This window comes from Heptranchias perlo, chromosome 8 (assembly GCF_035084215.1).
Source record: "Heptranchias perlo isolate sHepPer1 chromosome 8, sHepPer1.hap1, whole genome shotgun sequence".
NCBI lineage: Eukaryota > Metazoa > Chordata > Chondrichthyes > Hexanchiformes > Hexanchidae > Heptranchias > Heptranchias perlo.
In genome coordinates, this window is record NC_090332.1 from 15,436,808 (window position 1) to 15,456,504 (window position 19,697).

The 19,697-nt window shown below is 43.6% G+C and overlaps 1 protein-coding gene across 1 annotated transcript in view; it reads left to right on the plus strand.

Moving 5' to 3' along the window:
- Positions 1–19,697, plus strand: part of ryr2a (ryanodine receptor 2a (cardiac)) — a 471,729-nt gene that overhangs the window by 242,367 nt on the left and 209,665 nt on the right. Inside the window, exons 34-37 of the mRNA XM_067988444.1 lie at positions 5,962–6,079; positions 7,111–7,271; positions 13,192–13,351; positions 14,617–14,703. Coding sequence (XP_067844545.1) covers positions 5,962–6,079; positions 7,111–7,271; positions 13,192–13,351; positions 14,617–14,703 — 526 coding nt within the window. The remainder of the gene's footprint in view (positions 1–5,961; positions 6,080–7,110; positions 7,272–13,191; positions 13,352–14,616; positions 14,704–19,697) is intronic.

Below are 19,697 nucleotides of genomic sequence, written 5' to 3' on the forward strand. Positions count from 1 at the left end.
CTCCTATTGCTAATTGATTATTTTTATGATACAGAACTTATTGAATGTGCTGGTGAAAGTGCCTTTGCAATATGGGGAGCGAGTGTCAAGCTCACCAACATATCATTCCCCCATATGCGGCCCACGAAGGTCTATCCTATGCACCTAAGTAGCCCATGAAGAAAAAAAGCTTGGACATTCTTACCTTATTGCTAAACCAGTTGGCGTAGTTACCCACACAGCCATCAAGGAGCTATTGTTTTGTTAATAGTTACAATGGTGTTTTTTTGTTAAAATTTGACTGATGAATTCCAGGTAAGTCGCATAATCATGTTGTAAATGTCACATAAGTGTCTACTGCAGATTGAGGTGAAGGTGGTGTGCATACTCATGCAGGATGCAAAAGTTTCATGTTGCCAACTATGAAAATATTCTCAAATGTTTATTTCTTCTGATCATTACACGGCTCCCAGGAAGAATGCCCAAGGGTTACCTCAAACAATTTTAGAAGAAATAAAACCTATTTGAATAATATATATTTTTGCAGCACCTCTTCTAATAATTGTTGCTGATCCATGGCAAAGGGACATAACAAATTGGAACTGAGTGCATCTGTTTTTAATCTCCAAAATCCATCAGCTTCCTTGGGAGCATTGACCAATCTGGTTCGGAAATATCGGGCCAACAAATATTCGTTGCAAGATCAATTTGAAACAGAATTATGTGCCTCGGGGTCAACTTCTCATCCACAGGTGCAATTTAATGCTGTGGATTATATTCATGACTGATAGTGATGAGGTCATAAAGACGCAGTCAGTTTTTAGTTGGTCAACCTTTAAAATGTGTTATTCATTACTGTGGTGGTGCTGCCGCAGTGACTGAATGGAGGCATTAATCAAAACATGTTCCCACAATTTTGCCACGTATAGCACTATCTTGTGCACAGATTAAAGAACTAAAAAGAGTAGAATTGTGGAGCTGTCTATTTTAAGCTGATTGTGGTGGGAATAAGATGTCACCAGAGTGGTGGGTGTCTGTGAAGATGATAGCCTTTTTAAGGAAACATGAAAGATTATTTTTGTTGCAGTGTAGGGTGGGGGGGATTCACTGAAAAAAAAGTACCCCCTTCCCCTGGACTTTCCATCCTCTTTAAGGAAGTAACCAGGATGTCTCAGAGACAGAAGCCAACCTGGGGTTAGAATTAGTCTTAGCTTTCCAACAGCCTTTCGAAGGTTACATTTTTGGGTTCTTATGCCAGAAGATATTTCCTTGGGTTCAATGTGACTTGCCAATCCCAAAAGCAGATCTCATGCCTGCTATGATCCAGAATGTGCTTTTACCTTGTGCAATATCTAGGTACTCATAGACCCAGGGGCCGAACGGAGAACTCTTGTCATTATATGCCAGGTCAGTGGAGTATATCATGCGCCATCATGTGATTTCGTCTCAAGTAGGTGGTAAAATAACACTCCATCAGATTGTGGCTCAGGATATAATCCACTAGACCAGGTAATTGAACATTAAACAGGTAAATGAATAGTACTAAGTCAAGCAGTATTTATAGTAAATGTTCTTCTCAAAGCATCAAAAACAACAAAGGTACTTTCCCTACTCTAATCTTCAATATAAAACTGATCCTTCAAACACGGCTGCTTATACCGTAAATGGCTATCCACCATCACAGAAGCCCCAATTTTAACTCAGGGTGGAAGTGAGATGTGCAGGGGCCGGGCGGGCAGGAGGTGCCTGTGACGCCTGAACCATTTTGGGGGTCAGACACCCACCCGAACCTGGCGGGAATTGCAACCTGGGTGGTGAGTGGCTGCCGCCGGGGATCTGAAGGAATGGTACCCGGCATTAGGTAACTGGTGAAGTGGGGGGGCGGGCTGGTGGTTCCAAATGCGATTGTGGTCGAGGGAGGGGGAGGAAGCCTGGGGCATGGGAGGCTTAAGTTGTTGTTGTGGAGCCAGGAAGAGTACTCCTGCTCTTTCTGACCCACAAGGCAACCTTTAAAAAAAATTAAACTTACCTGGGCCTCGTCTGGCCCCGATCTTGCCTCCCGCCAAGTCTCACTGGCAGGTCGGGCACTGCGCGCGACTTGCACGACCTGTGGTTAAAATTGTGTTGGGATCCGAATGACATCGTGGGACCACAATTTTTAAATATTAATGAGGCCCTCGCCTGCTTGTGGCGGGCGCCTTCCCTGTGACCAGAAACAGCTAGGTTAAAATGGCGCAGGGCACGAATTAGTTGAGAATGTCCTTCCTACTGGGCGGGCAGGGTTAAAATCGAGCTTAGCGTCTTTGACTAGTCTCATGCCCTTAATGGCCTCAGAGTGACTGCCAGTTGGTGCGACACAGTCCAAGATACAGTTCCCAAAACCTTTGGCAGAAATACTGGAACAAAAGCATTTTATTAAACATTATATTGCATTTAAATGCCAGAAAAAGTGATTATGTCCAAACAAGTCTGTCCCTTTTTTTATTAATAAACCCCAAATACTTGCATTCTTACCATATTTCTCTTCGGAAACATGTCCAATTATTTCTTGAGCTCATTTATATTGCCCTGTTTCTGACGAAATTTCGCCAAAGTTACAGTGTCACAGTTGGAGACGCCGCAAGGAGATTCACCCCTATGACACTTGAAGAGTGACGATGTCTGCTTATTTCCCTTCTTAAACTTCTGCTGTATTAGAGATAATTATTCAATTCTCACAGGCCAGGATTACCAGCTACTGAAATATCTCATCTGTGATGTGACCTCCAAATATTACTCATGTTCCTAGTAAGGATACCTAAGGTTCCTGTAAATTGTACCAGAGAACATTGAGTTGGAGAATGTATGCCTGATTCTGGATGCATTTAATCAGCAGCTTCAATCAACAGTCTTACACTGTCACATACCTTCCTAATTTTTAACTTGGTGTCCACTGGTATTTTAATCTTTCAATGCAGCAAGCAGTTTTCCTGGATCAGTTTTGCCAATTCCCTTCATATGAATGTATAGATTCATACACTAGGAATTTCCTTGAGAGATCTCCTGATTGGCTGGTGTAACATCAGCAGAAACCCGTTTATGCATCTATCTGGGGTTTCCGCTGATCTTACGCCGAAGTTACGGCAGTCGATTGGGAGAACTCCTGGGGAAATTCCCGGTGGTCATCTTAAAATCACTTTTACAAAAACAAAATAAGGCCAATTGATTTAGCATTTCCTCATAACTTAAATTCCTGATGTATGGAATTATCTTTGTTGTTTCTCTCAGTAATCTCATGAGCAATAATATTTTTCTTATGATTAGGCAACCACAACTGCAAACCAGAAAGGGTCTGACCAACACTTTTCCACTGCCCCATTAATTTATTGATTTGGTGGTGTGTCCGGTGTTATAGGAATATATAATTCACTGGTGTTTCCTGCTTCATTCTTTTATTGCCTTGTTGGTGTGCCCATTACTCCATTAATCCATTGATTTGTTGGTGTATCTACCTCTGTATGAAATTATTAATTTGTCGGGGCCCACTGCTCCATTAATTTATTGAGTTGTTGGTCTGCTCCACTTCTCTCTTAATTTACTAATTCACCGGTAATCTCTGTTCCAGTCATTTATCTGTCGGTGTGCCCTTGCTCTGTGAATTTATGAATTCATCAGGTGTGCATGCTATTGCATTAATTCATTAATTCACTGCTGTCTGAAATATCACACTAATTTGTTGGTGTGCTCAATGCCCTATGAACTTATTAATTTACTGGTAACTGCTACTCCATTCTTTTATTAGTTTGTTGCTTTGATGCTGCTTCATTACTTTATTGATTAGTTGGTGTGCTCACTGCTGCATTCATTTATTAATCACTGGTACCTGCTGCACTGTTAATTCATTGTTGGTACACCTGCTGCTTCATGAATTTATTAATTCACCAGCGCCTGCTCTCCGTTGATTAATTTATTTTTTGTTGCATCTGCTACTCTATTACTTCCTTAATGCACTAGTATTTGATACTCCACTAATTTATTTGTTTGCTACTTTGCCTGCAATTACTTTAAAATTTTGATTTGCTGATCTTCCCAATGCTGGTCTATGTGCTTATTAATTCACTGGTGCCCACTTATATGTTTAATTTTCAGGTAACCACTGCTGTATTAATTATTTGGTTGTTTGATTCCCACAGCTCTACAAATTTATTTATTTAGTGATGCCTACTGCTCCAATAGTTTATTAATTCAATGGTGTCTACTTAGCTGTGCTGCGATATTCATCAGTATCCTTTCATTGTTGTCAGTGATTCATATGGTTTGTGTTGGTTTCTGTGGGTTCAGTTTTCTATTGGAAGCCCACCTATCGCAACTTTCAGACAGGCCGTGATTGTGGCAGCCAGCAATCCTGCCCGGGGGCCTAATTAATATATTACAATGAGAGCCCAACATCTCATTTAGAACCCAAAAGCCATTTTTGTCTGACTCAGCGCTGCCACCGTGACTTCTTAAACCTGCCCACAAATCATGGACAGTACAGGGTGCCAGGCAACCAGTTGCAGTGCTACTTAAAAGGACACTCACCTTCTCATTTAAATCACTGTAAACATTTGGCAGACATTTTGCTGTTAGTTCACAGTCCTATTTGGGTGCAGAATCACTGCTTTTTATGCTTTTGACGTCTGGACGACCTTCATTAAGCTTAAGGAGGTACTGGCTCTTTCTAAAATTGGGAATCCTTTTGGCCATTCCATTCTGGCTTGAGGATGAGGAGCAGCAGCAACAGGTAGAAAGGCCACATGGAGCAGCGGAAGGGACCTCACAGTCATCCTTAACCTTTCAACAGGATGTATAGGCCATGAGTGACAGACCTGCAGTTCTCAGAGGAGCAGTGCATAAAGAGGCTGTGCTTCTCCAGGAAGACTGTCGCAGACCAGTGTTGCCTCCTGCAACTAGAGCTGCAACCGACTGTCACAGCCAGCAATGCTTTGCCTGTTGCAGTCATTTACTGTAGCCCTCAACTTTGTTTTTCTGTCCAGTTCCTTCCAGGCTACAACAGCATATATCAACAATATCAGTCAGTCTGCAGTTCATGGTTACATAGAATTACATAGAATTTACAGCACAGAAACAGGCCATTTGGCCCAATTGGTCCATCTTGGTGTTTATGCTCCACACGAGCCTTCTCCCACCTCTCTTCATCTAACCCTGTCAGCGTAACCGTCTATTCCTTTCTCCCTCATGTGTATATCCAGCTTCCCCTTAAATGCATCTGTTGTTGCATGAATCAGGTCACTGATACCATGTTTGCTAAAGCAGACGAGTTCATCACGTTCCCCATGGGCAACCGGAAACAGCAAGTTAGGGCTGTAGGGTTTGCACATATTGCAGGCTTGCTTCAAGTCCAGGGCATTATTGATTGCACACAAATCACCATGAGGGCTCCTGAATATGAGCCCACCGCCTTTGTGAACTGTTAGGGCTTCCATTACTGTAATGTGCAATTGGTGTGTGATCACCAGCAGTGTTTCATGCAAATTTGTGCCCGCTTTACTGGCAGCTGCCATGATGCTTTTACATTGCATCAATCCTCATCCTCTCAATCTTTCCCTTTGCACAGCAAGTGAGAGGTTGGCTGCTTGGGGACAAGGGCTATGCCCTGCACGCTGGGCTCATGACTCCTCTCAACAACCCACATTTGCTGGCCGAATTGCATGACAACCATGTCCACAGATTGACTGGAGCTCTCATCGAGCAAACCATTGGCGTCTCAGGCAATGATTCCTCTGCGTGGGCAGGTTTGGCGACTTCCTTCAATGTAGACCAGAGAGAGTGACCCTTAGCACTGTGGTTTGCTGGAAGCTTTATAAATTTGCTCTGCAACGGGGACAACACATGGAGCCACCATTGGATGAAAACGTTTTTGTTAAGCTGACATACTACTGGTGTATAAAACAGTGCTACAGAAAATATTGCTGCTCACTAATGAGAAACCTCCTTTTTCAGGTTTATGTTAAAAAGGTCAAAACCTGATTACAACTTAACTCACTCTTCTACACGACTTACGGAGGAGGTACTGGCAGATGATAGGGATGATTATGACTTTCTGATGCAGACAACAACAGTAAGTGGTTTATGATGGTCACCCTCAAGGAGGATTATGCTTTAACCAAATATTTTAATCGTTTTTTTAAGACTTTTTTAACCAGTTTTCGTGATATGTGATTAAATATAAAACAACTTCTGGACCCCATTGATTTATCTACTGTCATCCATTATTTTACAAAACATATGTTCTGTGCCTCTTGCTCAGCTTTACATATCATATTGGGTTCTTGTGCACAGTCAGATAAATGAATGTGAAATAATAAAGTTACTTGAATAATAAACAATTGGAGCATGGTTCATTTATTCCGTTTTCCATTTCTTCCACCCATCGTTCTTACTGCCTGGTTTCTGGGTACAAAAAAATGACAGTTGTAGATATATATGTTTCTTCCATTTAAAAAAAAAGTAGAAACCAAATAAAAATGCATGGCAAGCTATAATTGTAAGGTGAGTGATTTTATAAAATTAAACATTGGCAAATGCATGTCACATTTCTATTTGACTGCATGAATAAGTCTCTGCTGACATTGATCCTTTTCCTCCTGTTTCTCTTTCAAAGTATTACTTTTGTAACCTCATTTATACAGCAGAATCATTTCTGCTTGAAGAATTTCTACAAATGGCTTGGCTTCCAGTGATCTAGATTTTCCCTATTTATGTTGTGGGGTGTAATTCAGAGTATGGTGGCAGCTGTTTAACATGGTGAATGTGATATTGAGGCAACTGTGCAACACAAGCCTGCATATGCAGTTTTTTTTTAACCAAGTTGTGATTGGGACTTTATGTTTCTTGTCAAGGACTTCCTCCAATGTCTGAGGAAAGTCCATACACGTGAGCAACGTGAAGCTATGGAAACTGTTTGCCTCTAGAGTAAGTGAGTGAAACTACATTGCGAGGTAGCGTTCTGTGCCTCTGGTGTCATGTTTATACCATACCTCCAATAGAATGACAGTGAATGATTTTAACATTTGAAGTTGAAAAAATGGACAGATTTTATGAAGTTTGGAGTCAGAGTCACTCTGCTAATAAAAGTTTCCTCTTTTTCAGTACTATTATTCTGTGAGAATATTTCCTGGTCAGGAGCCAACTAATGTTTGGGTTGGTTGGATTACCTCAGATTTTCACCAGTATGACACTGCCTATGAGCTGGAGAAGGTTCGCACTGTGACAGTAACACTAGGAGATGAGAAAGGGAAAGTCCATGAAAGGTAAGATTTGTGCACTGTCAAAAAAGAATTGTAGTGTGGCTGTGCACTCAGTTCACCAGCCAATAATTTCTTAATCTTGGTCAGGCAACTGAACAAAGTGAGAAAAGAAAAATTAGCAGACACGTGTATCTAGGCTTAGGGTTTTTTTAATTGATGTGGGGAGAACGAAGCTTTTTTCTCCTATCAAGTCCACACACCCAGGAATGGTGCCTTCGTAGATATGGGAGTAGTATTTGAGTTTTAGATGCATTAGGCTTTAAATTGAGTTGAGTTGTTGAAGGGAAAAGAAGCAGTCAGCATGAAAGAGAATCCAGGTTTCTTGGAGAAAGTTTTAGTAATGCTATTGTGATGATAATGATGTCAAGATTGTTAATAGATGTAGAAGGACGAAAGGAGGAGGCAATCAGAGGTAATGGTGTCAGCTGTTAGTTGGACCTGTGAGTAAAGCTTTGTCATTTGAAGAATTGAAATAAACATGATTTTGTTGTTTCTCAGGGGGCTTGGAAGAGATGAGGATATGGCAATTCACTGACAGAGGAAAGATAATGCGCGTGCATTGAGGTTGTACGATGAGGAGCAATATGATGAATACAGCAACAACAACTTGCATTTATTTAGCGCCTAAAATGTCCCAAGGCAGTTCAAAGGAGCATTATCAAACAAAATTTGACATTGAGCCACATAAGGAGATATTAGGATAGGTGATCAAAAGCTTGGTCAAAGAGGTAGGTTTTAAGGAGCATTTTAAAGGAGGAGAGAGAGGTAGAGAGGCGGAAAGGTTTAAGGATGGAATTCCAAAGCTTTGGACCTAGGCAGTTGGAGGCATGGCCGCCAATCGTAGAGCGATGAAAATCGGGGATGCACAAGAGGTCAAAATTGGAAGAATGCAGAGATTTCGGAGGGTTGTAGGACTGGAGGAGGTTACAGAGATATGGAGGGGCGAGGCTAGGGAGGGATTTGAAAACAAGGATGAGAATTTTAAAATCGAGGCATTGCCGGATCAGGACCCATTGTAGGTCATAGAGCACAGGGGTGATGGGTGAACGGGACTTGATGCGATTTAGGATACTGGCAACAGAGTTTTGGATGAGCTCAAGTTTACCGAGGGTGCAAGGTGGGAGACCAGCCAGGAGAGCATTGCAGAATGGAATTATCAGTAAAAGACTGCACCAAGATTTCATCTGATTTTTCTCCAATTCTATATTTTCTAATGAAATAAAAGTGGAAAACACTAATTAAACCCAGACTTTGGTGTGAAACAAAATGGCTGAAATTAACAGCAAAAGCAGAAAACATAAATATAAATAAACCAGCAACTCCAATGATATAGAAACATTTTATAATGGACAATTGGTATTTATTTTATGCAGATTGTAAGTAATCAAATCTTAAATAGTCTGTACCTTATTTAACTTATTTGTGCACCAGGTCATTGTTTTGGGTTTGTATGTTAATCAAATAGCCAGAAGTAAAAGTTCAGTCATTCACTTCAATATTATGAATCTAAATGAGAAACTTTCTGCTATCAGATTAAGCTATTAAAAAGTAATGCTTGTATATTTTGGTGTACTTCAAAATAATTGACAAAGGAACCAGAAGGGAGATGAGGAGAAAATTTTTCATGCAGCGAGTTGTTATGATCGGGAATGCACTGCCTGAAAGGGTAGTGGAAGCACATTCAATAGTAACTTTCAAAAGGGAATTGGATATATAGTTGAAGGGGAAAAAATTGCAGGACTATGGGGAAAGAACAGGTTAGTGGGACTAAATGGATAGCTCTTTCAAAGAGCCGGCACTGGAGTGATAGGCCGAATGGCCTCCTTCTGTGCTGTATGATTCTATGTATTTAGCCAAAATTGACCATTCCCACATTTCTATTTGAGTATATGTCATGTCAGTTGAACTGGGAAACTAATCAAATGGAGCCAAATTAACTACAGCTGAAAACGGCTTTAGGCACAAAACCAATTACAGGGTTGCCAATAAAAGTAAACAAAATATGTGCTCATTTCTGAGATGTGGCGGGGGTGGGGGGCGATGTTCGACTTCCACCCGAAATGGGCGCAAACTTAGCAGAACAACCCTTGGCACCCATCCAAAACCGATGTGGGGAGGTCCGAACCATTTTTGGTTCGGTGCACGTTTAAGTGCCATCAGCCAGCTGCGGGCATCAAATGGGCACCCCTCTGCAGCTCACCTTTTGTGGGAGGGTGGGAAATCAGTCGGCTCCCATGCTGGACCGGCCAGAATGTCAGATCTGGGGGAGGAGGTGATTCTGTGGGCCAGCAGCGGGCTGGAATTTTTTTATAGGTGCAGAAGGAGCACTCTTGCTGCTTCTGCTCCCACAAAAATTTGTAAGTGGCATGCAGCAGTCCCTTTAAGGACCACTGGTTAGGTCACTCAATACCTGTTATAAATGGGTGGAAGTTGTATTTGGGGACCTGCAACTGATGTTAAGCAGCCAGCCTCCTGCTGGAAACAAGTGGGTGGGCTGCTCGCTGGTCTGAAAATTGCATCAGGCAGGCCTTGGGCCTCAATGTGGTGGCTGAGGTCCCCCCCCAACCCCGTTTTTCAATCAGTCGAAAATCACTTCCATTAAGTCGCTCCATAGGTTTGAACCAATCTGCCCAATGCTACCTTCTCTTAATAATTGTAAACAATTTTACAACACCAAGGGCTCGATTTTACCAGGCCTGCGGGGTTTCCGGCGGGTTGGGTTTCGGGAGCGTGGTCAACACGCTCGGTGAAATTAGTGTGTTGCCCGCGCGATCGTAGCAGGCAACACACTAATAGGAATCAATTACCTGCTCCTCCGGGGTCCACGCTGCTGGTCTGCGCGTCGGGCGGGCTGCGCATGCGCAGTACGATCTGTCAGCTGGAGGCTCTCTAGTTAAAGGGGCAGTCCTCCACTGACAGATGCTGCAACCAATGGAACAAATTTCAGCATGGAGCAGCCCAGGGGGAAGGCTGCTCCCAGTTTAATGATGCCTCACCCCAGCTATCATCAGATGGGGTGAGGAGGAGGGGGGGGGACAGAGATCTTCCACCCGGCGGGCGGGAGGAAGCGGCCAGCCTCTGCCACCAAGAAGGCCTGGCTCGAGGTGGCAGAGGGGGTCACCTGCGCAACCAACATATCGTCCACCTGCATACAGTGCAGGAGGCGCTGCAATGACCTCAGTAGGTCAGCCACAGTGAGAACACGAAGTCTTTCCCCTACACTCCATCTGCCACAACACTGCCCCAACCCCACATCTCCTTCGGCACCGCCAACACTACTCTGTCACATCACCCCTCATACCCACTCAAACCCCATCCTCATCTTACCTCCACCTACTCACCTCGCCAGTACTCATCTTGCCACTAACACGCGACCCAATCCTCATACAATCTCATGGCTCTATCCCATACTCACCCTCTCGTGCATCTCCCTCACGGCCAGCCTCACTCAACCTGCCACCACCTGTGCTGCAGCCACAGGGCATGCATCACATATGTGCAGTAGGCAGCGTAAGGCAAATGTTTCGTGAGCATGAAGGGGGTGCACAAGGGTGTCGGAGGGTTTGCCATGGGTGTTACCTATATTGAATTTCAGAGCAACAAACAGCACACATTATATTGGCACCACCACTGCCATGTCTCCGCGAATCCTGTCTGTTGTGTCCAATAATGCCCGCTCCTGGGTATCACTATGAGGACCCACCACTGATGCCACCCATCGTGTTACTGCAGAGTAGGTGCAGGTGTATTTGCAGGGCTCTTCCACGCAGACGACTGAGAGACATCCGAGGTGTAGCCGGCTGCACCCTGGAAGGATGCGGAGGAGAAGTTGTGGAGGGCAGTGGTGACTTTGACAGCGACAGGTAAGCAGTTGGTGCTGGGGCCAGCCAGGAGCCGCTCGGCATGAAAGAGCCTGCAGATCTCCACGACTACATGTCGAGCGAATCTGCGCCTCCGTGTGCACTGCTGCTCGGAGAGGTCCGGGGAGCTGCGCCTCGGTCTGTGGACCCTGTGGCGAGGGTAGTGCCCTCTGCGATGCGTCTCTCTCTGCGGTAGCCCTCCCTCCTGCTGTGCAGGTGGGCGTGCAACAACCCCGTGTTGGGGGGCTCCACGTCTCTGCGGCGGACGGCGTGGACTGCGAGGCTGCTGGGGCTGGTTATGCTGTTCGTCCTCCGAGGGTGTCCACGCACCACCCATCTGGCAGGTGTTGGTCTGAGGGGTTGTGCAGGGTAGGTGGGTGGTTCCTCGGACTGGGGCTGCAGTTTCGTGTCGGTCTGTCCTCTGGCTTGGCGGGGGGTGGTGACGCGGTGGCCTCCTGCGTGGGTGAGGGCTCTCCCCCGTGGGGTGCACCTTGGCACCTGCCACAGGCTGCTGGCTGCAACACGCCTGGTTGGAGAGAGACTGTTTCCCCCAGTGTGGGAAACACGCTGCGATGCAGGTGAAATCCCACACTTCCTCTTTTGACAGCTGATTCAGCTCATTAACTGACCTCAACAAGCAAGGTAAGTACTCTCAAGTGGAACCCCGCTGGCTTTAATTGCCTGCGGGATTCCCACCAGCGGGGGCCACGCACGCAGCCCCGCACGTCGTCGGGGAACCCGGAAGTGGTCGGGATCGCGGCGCGGCCCGGTCACGTGACCTCATATCGGGATTTTCGGGGCCCCCCCGCTGGAAACCCGCAGGAAACCCGACCCTAAAATCGAGCCCCAAGTTATAGTACAACAATTTTATTTTTAATTCCACAAGCTTTTGGAGGCTTCCTCCTTCGTCAGGTGAACGGTATGGAAATGACATTTTCGAATCCTTCGCATTTTAAAATCCCAGAACAATGCCCGGTAATTACTGCCCGTTGCCAAGGCAATCACAGTGAGCAGACAGAAAGGTGTCACCTAAAAAGGCCACCGAATATACAAACCCCCCCAAAAAAAAGAGAGAGAGAGAGAAGGAAGACAGTCAATGACCCGTTGTATTAAAAACATAACATTTGTTCGCTGGTGGGGTTACGTGTAGTGTGACATGAACCCAAGATCCCGGTTGAGGCCGTCCTCATGGGTGCGGAACTTGGCTATCAATTTCTGCTCGACGATTTTGCGTTGTCGTGTGTCTCGAAGGCCGCCTTGGAGTATGCTTACCCGAAGGTCGGTGGCTGAATGTCCATGACTGCTGAAGTGTTCCCCGACAGGGAGAGAACCCTCCTGTTTGGCGATTGTTGCGCGGTGTCCGTTCATAATAAAGCATTCTCTTAATAAAGCATTAAACAAATTGTTCTGAAAATGTTGTGATTAATACTGGAACTAGCTTGTCACATGTAGCAAAAAGATATTAGGCAAGCACCCCAATGGATTAATGGTAAATGTCTGCCCAATTGATAGTGAGCTACACGGCTGAAAATGTTCTAAGTGTAATATCCTTAGGTAAGGTAGCTGTTCGCAATCAGGGCAGCAGTATGTGGAGCTACAGTTGATCTCAATGCCCCAGTGTTAACAGAAGAAAAAAAAAACTCATCCAACATTCCCAATCCTGTTTGATACAAATTGCCCACTAGAAAATGCAATGGTATACATCAGGAGTACGTGGGGCTTGGCTGTGATGCTCACATGCTTAAATTGCCTGGCAATATCCATTGCCTAGACTCACAAATAAAGAATTATCACTTGTGTGACATTCTGGAGGGCTGTAAGAGCTTGTGGAACTATACCCCAGCATAAGTCTTAGGAAAACATGGAGGAAAAAGGCAAAGGTTGGGGGAGAAATGATAGTTGCAGTTGCTGGACTAAGAAATGCTTTCATGTCAAAGACCAAAAATGTGATTAGCTGCAGAAGAGCTGCACTTACAGCTAAAGTTGTTTGTATCTGAGCATCGTTGTCTGCTCAAGTGCATGCAGCACTGATGAATTTTCTTATAAATGTTTTTACAATGCAGCATCAAACGCAGTAACTGCTACATGGTGTGGGCGGGAGAAAGCACGAGCCCTGGGCAAGGACGCAATAACAATGGGCTGGAAATAGGCTGCCTGGTGGATACTGCCAGTGGCTTACTGACCTTTACTGCCAATGGCAAAGAATTAAATACATATTATCAGGTATGTCAGAGGACCTGTTCAAAGTTAGATCAATTTCAACAGTTTACTTAAATCAAGTCCCCTGTCAAGCATTCTGAACAATGCATTGCTACATTGTAAAGAAGTCCATGATATCAAGTTGCATTTTTGCTTCTTTTAAGAGGATGTCATTGAGAGGTAAATCGGTCGGGGATAGGGGTACAACACTAAAATGCCAAATCTCTGATCTGCACTCCCTTTGAGTGTAGCTCCCTCCTGGGAGCATGGAATCAGTGAATTTGCCCTCAATATCTCTTTTATGTAGTATATTCTGCATAGAATCATATAGTATACTGTGTAAATATCCCAGTGACTGATACGACTCTGCTAGCCTGATAATGAGTCCTCTTAGTACACAAGAATCTTAATACTCTCCCAAGACAATGGCATGCATTGAATCGCATCATGGCAGGGCTGTGGTGGGTCGGTGGACACATAACAAATCACATTTACAGACAAGGGCATCGTCTGGTTCCAGAAATATAAAATAAGTTGTTTTTTCTTATTTGAATGAGCTGAAGTTTTTCTGTGGGGAAATCATCTGACACATTTATAGAGTACGGCCAGCTGTAAGATTGTCATCCTAGTGTAGTGAGAAAGTACATTATTACGAAGAGGCATTTTCCACAACACAGCAGGCATTTTTTTTGTACAAGAACTCTTGACTGAGAACGTGTCTGCGAGTAAATGATTGAAATTTACATTCAAAATATATTTTTTTAATCGGTTACTGCTACCCTGAAACAGTGGGAAGTCAAGCCATCAGTGGGCTTCATTTCACATACTTAACTGCAGTGAGCATGTCTTTGCTATGGATCTCGACAGTGTAGGTTATATTAAAACTGCCTCAGAATTGCTTCATGAATTGTGATTTTGAAAAAAATTAAATGAAGTATGCACTCAAGTGATACATGAGTAGGCGGCGTAGACTGCATTCTGAGTTATTCATCATCTAGGTCCATTATCTCAGACTCGTTGCTAATTTATAACTCTAAGTAGGTTCCTCTTTAGAAAAAGTTACAAACAGTAATTGTTGGAAACTGTAACATTAATTTGCTTGAGCATTATGATTATGGCCAGTGAAACGCTGAAATGTGTAGGTCATTAGCCACTTGAATTACAAGGATTCAATTATTTTAATTTACTCAGAATGACCCTATAAAAGACTAGGTTGCATTTCTTAGTGATTGACCATAACCTTACAGAAACTTTCCTCAGCAGTAATGTGATCTTCATTCTGTGTTTAGGTGGAACCAAGCACAAAACTGTTTGCAGCAGTATTTGCACAAGCCACAAGTCCCAATGTGTTCCAGTTTGAACTGGGAAGGATTAAGGTAAGTCATGATAGGGGTAAGTTCAAGATTGCATGCTTCCAGTGTGGAGCCTTGCTTGAAGGGAGTTCAGGATTGGGATAGAGCTACAAAACAGATCTGGGAGTGCAGGATTGGTGAATTTATCCTGATGTGCACATGAAAGGGTTCCGTTTGCTCAACATTTTAAGTAATTGACTTACGTTTTATAATTGCATGCTTAATCTTGGCCACACGACACTGCAGGGCAGTTATACAATCGTTATGACTGCAGGGTTGCTGAGAATTGGCCGCTTTCTCTCTGCATTATAGGATGCTTAAGCCTGAGCCGTCTAAGCACCTAACAAGCAGTGTGCATAATAACCCGACTCAGAAGCACCTGCGATGCTTGGAAGCTGTGCATTGGTTGTATGTTAGACTCATTAAGGTGACTGAGTTCTCATACTGTGATTGGAACAAATGGCAGAACATAATTGACTGCACTTACAATTGAAAAAGGCTCCTACCCCCAATGCTACTTCGTTGATATCAGAATGGGCTAGGAATGCACAGCTTGTCTACAAACATAGGAACTGAATTATGCTTGTGAATGCCTGTTACCCTCGCAGCTCCCATGATTCTTTTGTTCTGCCAAGATCCACAAGTGCCATTGTTATTTGAAGGGCCAAAACAACTGCAGGGATGGCTGTTGGGGGACCAAAAATGTGCTCTGCAGTCGAGGCTAATGACACCATTGCGAAACCCAGGGACAAGAGCTGAGGGGAGGCACAAAGCAGTGTGCACTTCCACCAACATCTTCGTTGAGCACATCATCGGCATTCTAAAGCAGTGACTCAGATGTCCAAGCAGGGGGCTATGGTAGTGTTACAGTCCAGTCATGCCAATGTGTCAAATATTATTGTAACCTGCTGTGTCCTGCACAGCTTTGCTCTACAAAATGACATGCAACAGATAGGAGAAGAAAGGCTGCAGCAACCACAGGCAGAAGATAAGATCATGAGACTGAAGACTTGTCTGCATGAACAAGAGCTCATTCAGCAAGAGTTATTAAGCATTGCCTAATAGCCCAAACTTAATTAATTAAGTGTCTGAAGACTCCAATGCATGACATTCAGATTCACATGTGTCCAATACCCATGCCATGTCAAGCTTTGCCTCCACTAGCACCAGTGACACCACAAGACTATTCAGTGCTACATCTCTATTATCCGTGCCAGCTCCAGCCATTTGCCTGCCACAGCAACCCTTTAGCATGGCCAAAGTGGTGTGAGAACAGAGCACTAAGCAGCAGTGAAGATGTTGAAGCCCTGTGTTATGGCTATCTCAATGATTCTCCAATATGGTGACTCCATAGGAACAAGAGTAGGCCATTCAGCCCCTCGAGTCTGTTCCGCCATTCAATTAGATCATGTCTGATCTGTATCTTAATCCCATTTATCTGCTTTGGTTCCGTAATACCTTTACCTAACAAAAGTTATCAATCTCTGTTTTGAAATTTTTAATTGACCTAGTCTCAACAGCTTTTTGGGGGACAGTTCCGGATTTCCACTACCCTTTGTGTAAAGAAATGCTTCCTGACATCATACCTGAATAGCCTAGCTCGAATTTTGTTCTGGACTACCCCGTCAAAGGAAATTATTTCTCTCTGTCCTCCCTTTCAATTATCCTAAACACCTCAATTAGATCACACCTTAATCTTCTATACTCAACTTCTATACAAGCCTAATCTATGCAACCTGGTCTCATAATTTAACCCTTTCAGCCCCGGTATCATTCTGGTGAATCTGTGCTGCACCCCCTCCAAGGCCAATATATCCTTCCTGAGGGACGGTGCCCAGAACTACTCAAGACAAGTCAGACTGTTATAGATTGGAGTCCAGTAGAGCCATAGTCATAGCATTTGTGATGGTAGCTAAGCCTGAGCTGATGACCTTCACTGCAGAAGGCCCTGGAGTGGCCATATTCTCCAGGGTGGTCAGCAGCACAGTCAGGCAGTCATGTAGCACTCCACAAATATGGATTATAGATGATTTCTTCAGAAACACACTCAAACTACACAGGCTGCTTGACACAATTTCAAATGATTCCATGAATTGCTGATGCTGAGCTACTAAACTAAGTTTGTAGATAGGCCCTGAAAGTTCTGAATCATTGAAGGAGTCCTTGACCTGTCCCATGGGCAGATAAGTATTTCCTGCAATTCCATTCACACTCGCTCCTCTTTACTTGTGCTCTGTGTTCCATCAACTGTTTCCTCCTGAAACAGATTAATTAGTTGCTTCTCTCATTTGTGTTTGTGAGATTTTGCTGTGTGTATATTGGCTGCTGCATTTGCCTGTGTAACAACAGTGATTACACTTAAAAAGTAATTGATTGGCTGTGAAGCTTTCTGGGTCATTCTGAGTTGATGAAAGGTGCTATATAAATGCAATTTCTTTCATCTTTCTGACATATGTTGAAAGGAGAAAGGTGAGAGAAGATATGTGCCACTCAAGTGTGGAGCCCACTAACCACCTTTTATGAATGTGTGAACATGCAGAATTCATTGATGTTGACATAGTAACATTACACGATGCCCTGATAAAACAAGAACATATCTGTACATTTAAAAAATACATGAACAATGGGTCTGAAATTCCACAGGGGATCTACCGGTCACATGCCAAGACTCTGGCCGGAGACTGGCAGAACTGCTAGGGAAATCGAGTAAATGGCCATTTCCCTCTGGATTCCTCTGGTCTCTTGCCAGAGTTCCGACTGTTATGTCCAAATAAACATGCTAATTAGTGTGGTAATAACTAAATACTTTTATTTCCAGACCCTCTAGAATATTCCATCATGGAATAACAAAGTAATATAAGAGAAGACTTTGGAGAGTAATTGCTACAATGTGCTTACTCCCATCGGGGCTAACGTGTTCAGTTAACAATGCATTCTCTCTGCTATGGTGCACTAAGTTTGGAGTGAAGTGCAGTTAAGATGCATTGTAAGCAACCTTGCAAAGCCCAGCAAAATTGCTTCCTCACCTGTTTCCAAGTTTGGGCTTCAGGTATGACATCATTCTTTCTGTTATCTCTTACCATGCTGCTTTGGCACAGCTCTTTATTGCAGGGTAGTCCTCACTTACAAAAAGAGAACCCTTCTTTGGAGGACCTTCTGTAGCAGAGCCTCTGAGGCAACGTCACTGAGTCGGGGAGTTCTCCTTTCTTGTCTGTCTCCAGTCATAGTTTTTCCCCCTCAGCTGCAGGACTGCTCTAAGGGTGATCAGCAGCTCTTTAAGACCTTCTGGTGATGAAAAACTGACCTATGCCCCTTTGGTGCTCTCACTGAGTCATGCAACAAATATTTATTTTAATGAGCTGATTTCAAGGCACTGGGACCATCTTACTGGTGCCGTGGATTATGAGGCCAGAGGAGGAAACAAAATCTGCAAAGATCTATCACAAATTTATAGAAATGATGTTAAAATTGTTAATCCTTCAATGTGAATGTGTCAAAAACATGGGGCACGCTGCCTGTTAATGTCATTACTATCAGCTATTCCCAGATCAGAAACAGTTCAAAAGTTGAACAAATCCTCCCCATAAAATTTGTAATGTATAAAGACTCAATCTTTATTGGAGAGCTTTGATACAGTAACTACCATGAATGCACAAGGGCTGCTAAATCACAATCCATCTGGCTGACTGCAATATTCTACCTCTTATTGTTTATTTTGCCAATAAAGCTATCCAGCTCCCTCTTGAACTTGCTGACACTATGATTCTACTATGTTCCTTGGCAATGCATTCCACATAGTCACCATCCTCTCTGTAAAGCAGTTAAATCTCCAATGCATCTTTTCTCTTCTGAGCTTCAGCCCATGCTCCCAGGTTACAGAGTGTATGGTTGTATTAGACAATTTATCGGGGTTCAGTTAATGTATAAACCCCTTAGAATCTTGAAAAAAACATGGCTACAGATAATCTGTCTCCAGTCCCCCTCCCCTCCCCCTTTACAAATGCTTCTACTTCCTTAGAGAGGTCATGCTTTTTTCTTAACATGGTAACTGATACAACAATTAAAATACCCTGGAGTGATTTTAACACAGTAATTTGCCTTTATGCTGTTATCTGAGCTCTTTGGTTACATTAATGCCTTGTAAACTGTCTCAGATTATTCAATATGTTAATATGACTTAGAGTTTCTTTGTGTGCTGAGGATTTCTCATTACTTTGAAGTTATTTCTGCTTTAGTGTTCTTGAAGTCTGATTTTGTTAGATTGTTTTGTCCTGCAATATTAGATCTCGCAGCAAAAGCACTGGATGCTGTGTCAATGAAATACCTTCAAAAACAAGCTGGATAGTTGTACGGTTGGAAACAAAATCGAAAGCTATAGGGATAGGTATAGACTAAGCGGATCAACTACAACATTGGACACAATGGGTCTGAAATTCCACAGGGGATCTACCGGTCACATGCCAAGACTCTGGCGGGAGACTGGCAGAACTGCTAGGGAAATCGAGTAAATGGCCATTTCCCTCTGGATTCCTCTGGTCTCTTGCCAGAGTTCCGACTGTTATGTCCAAATAAACGCACTAATTAGTGTGGTAATAACTAAATACTTTTATTTCCAGACCCTCTAGAATATTCCATCATGGAATAACAAAGTAATATAAGAGAAGACATTGGAGAGTAATTGCTACAATGTGCTTACTCCCATCGGGGCTAACATGTGTTCAGTTAACAATATGCAAGTATCACACATATCAATGACAAGAGACTGGCTGAACCCCAGTGGAATTTTAGAGCCTGTGGGTGCTGTATACAGGGCTGTGGAGGGGTGGAGGAGCTGTTGCCTGGGAATGGCAACACACCACAGCTGAACCGCAGAGATGGATGAATATGTTGGAGTTTTGTTTGATTACCTTTGGGATCAGGGTGTATTTATACAGAATTTTCCTTCAGGAGATTAAATAGGTGGGGTAGAGCCCATGTGAGGGTAGATAGTACATGGTCTGTGGAAGATCTGGCTTTAA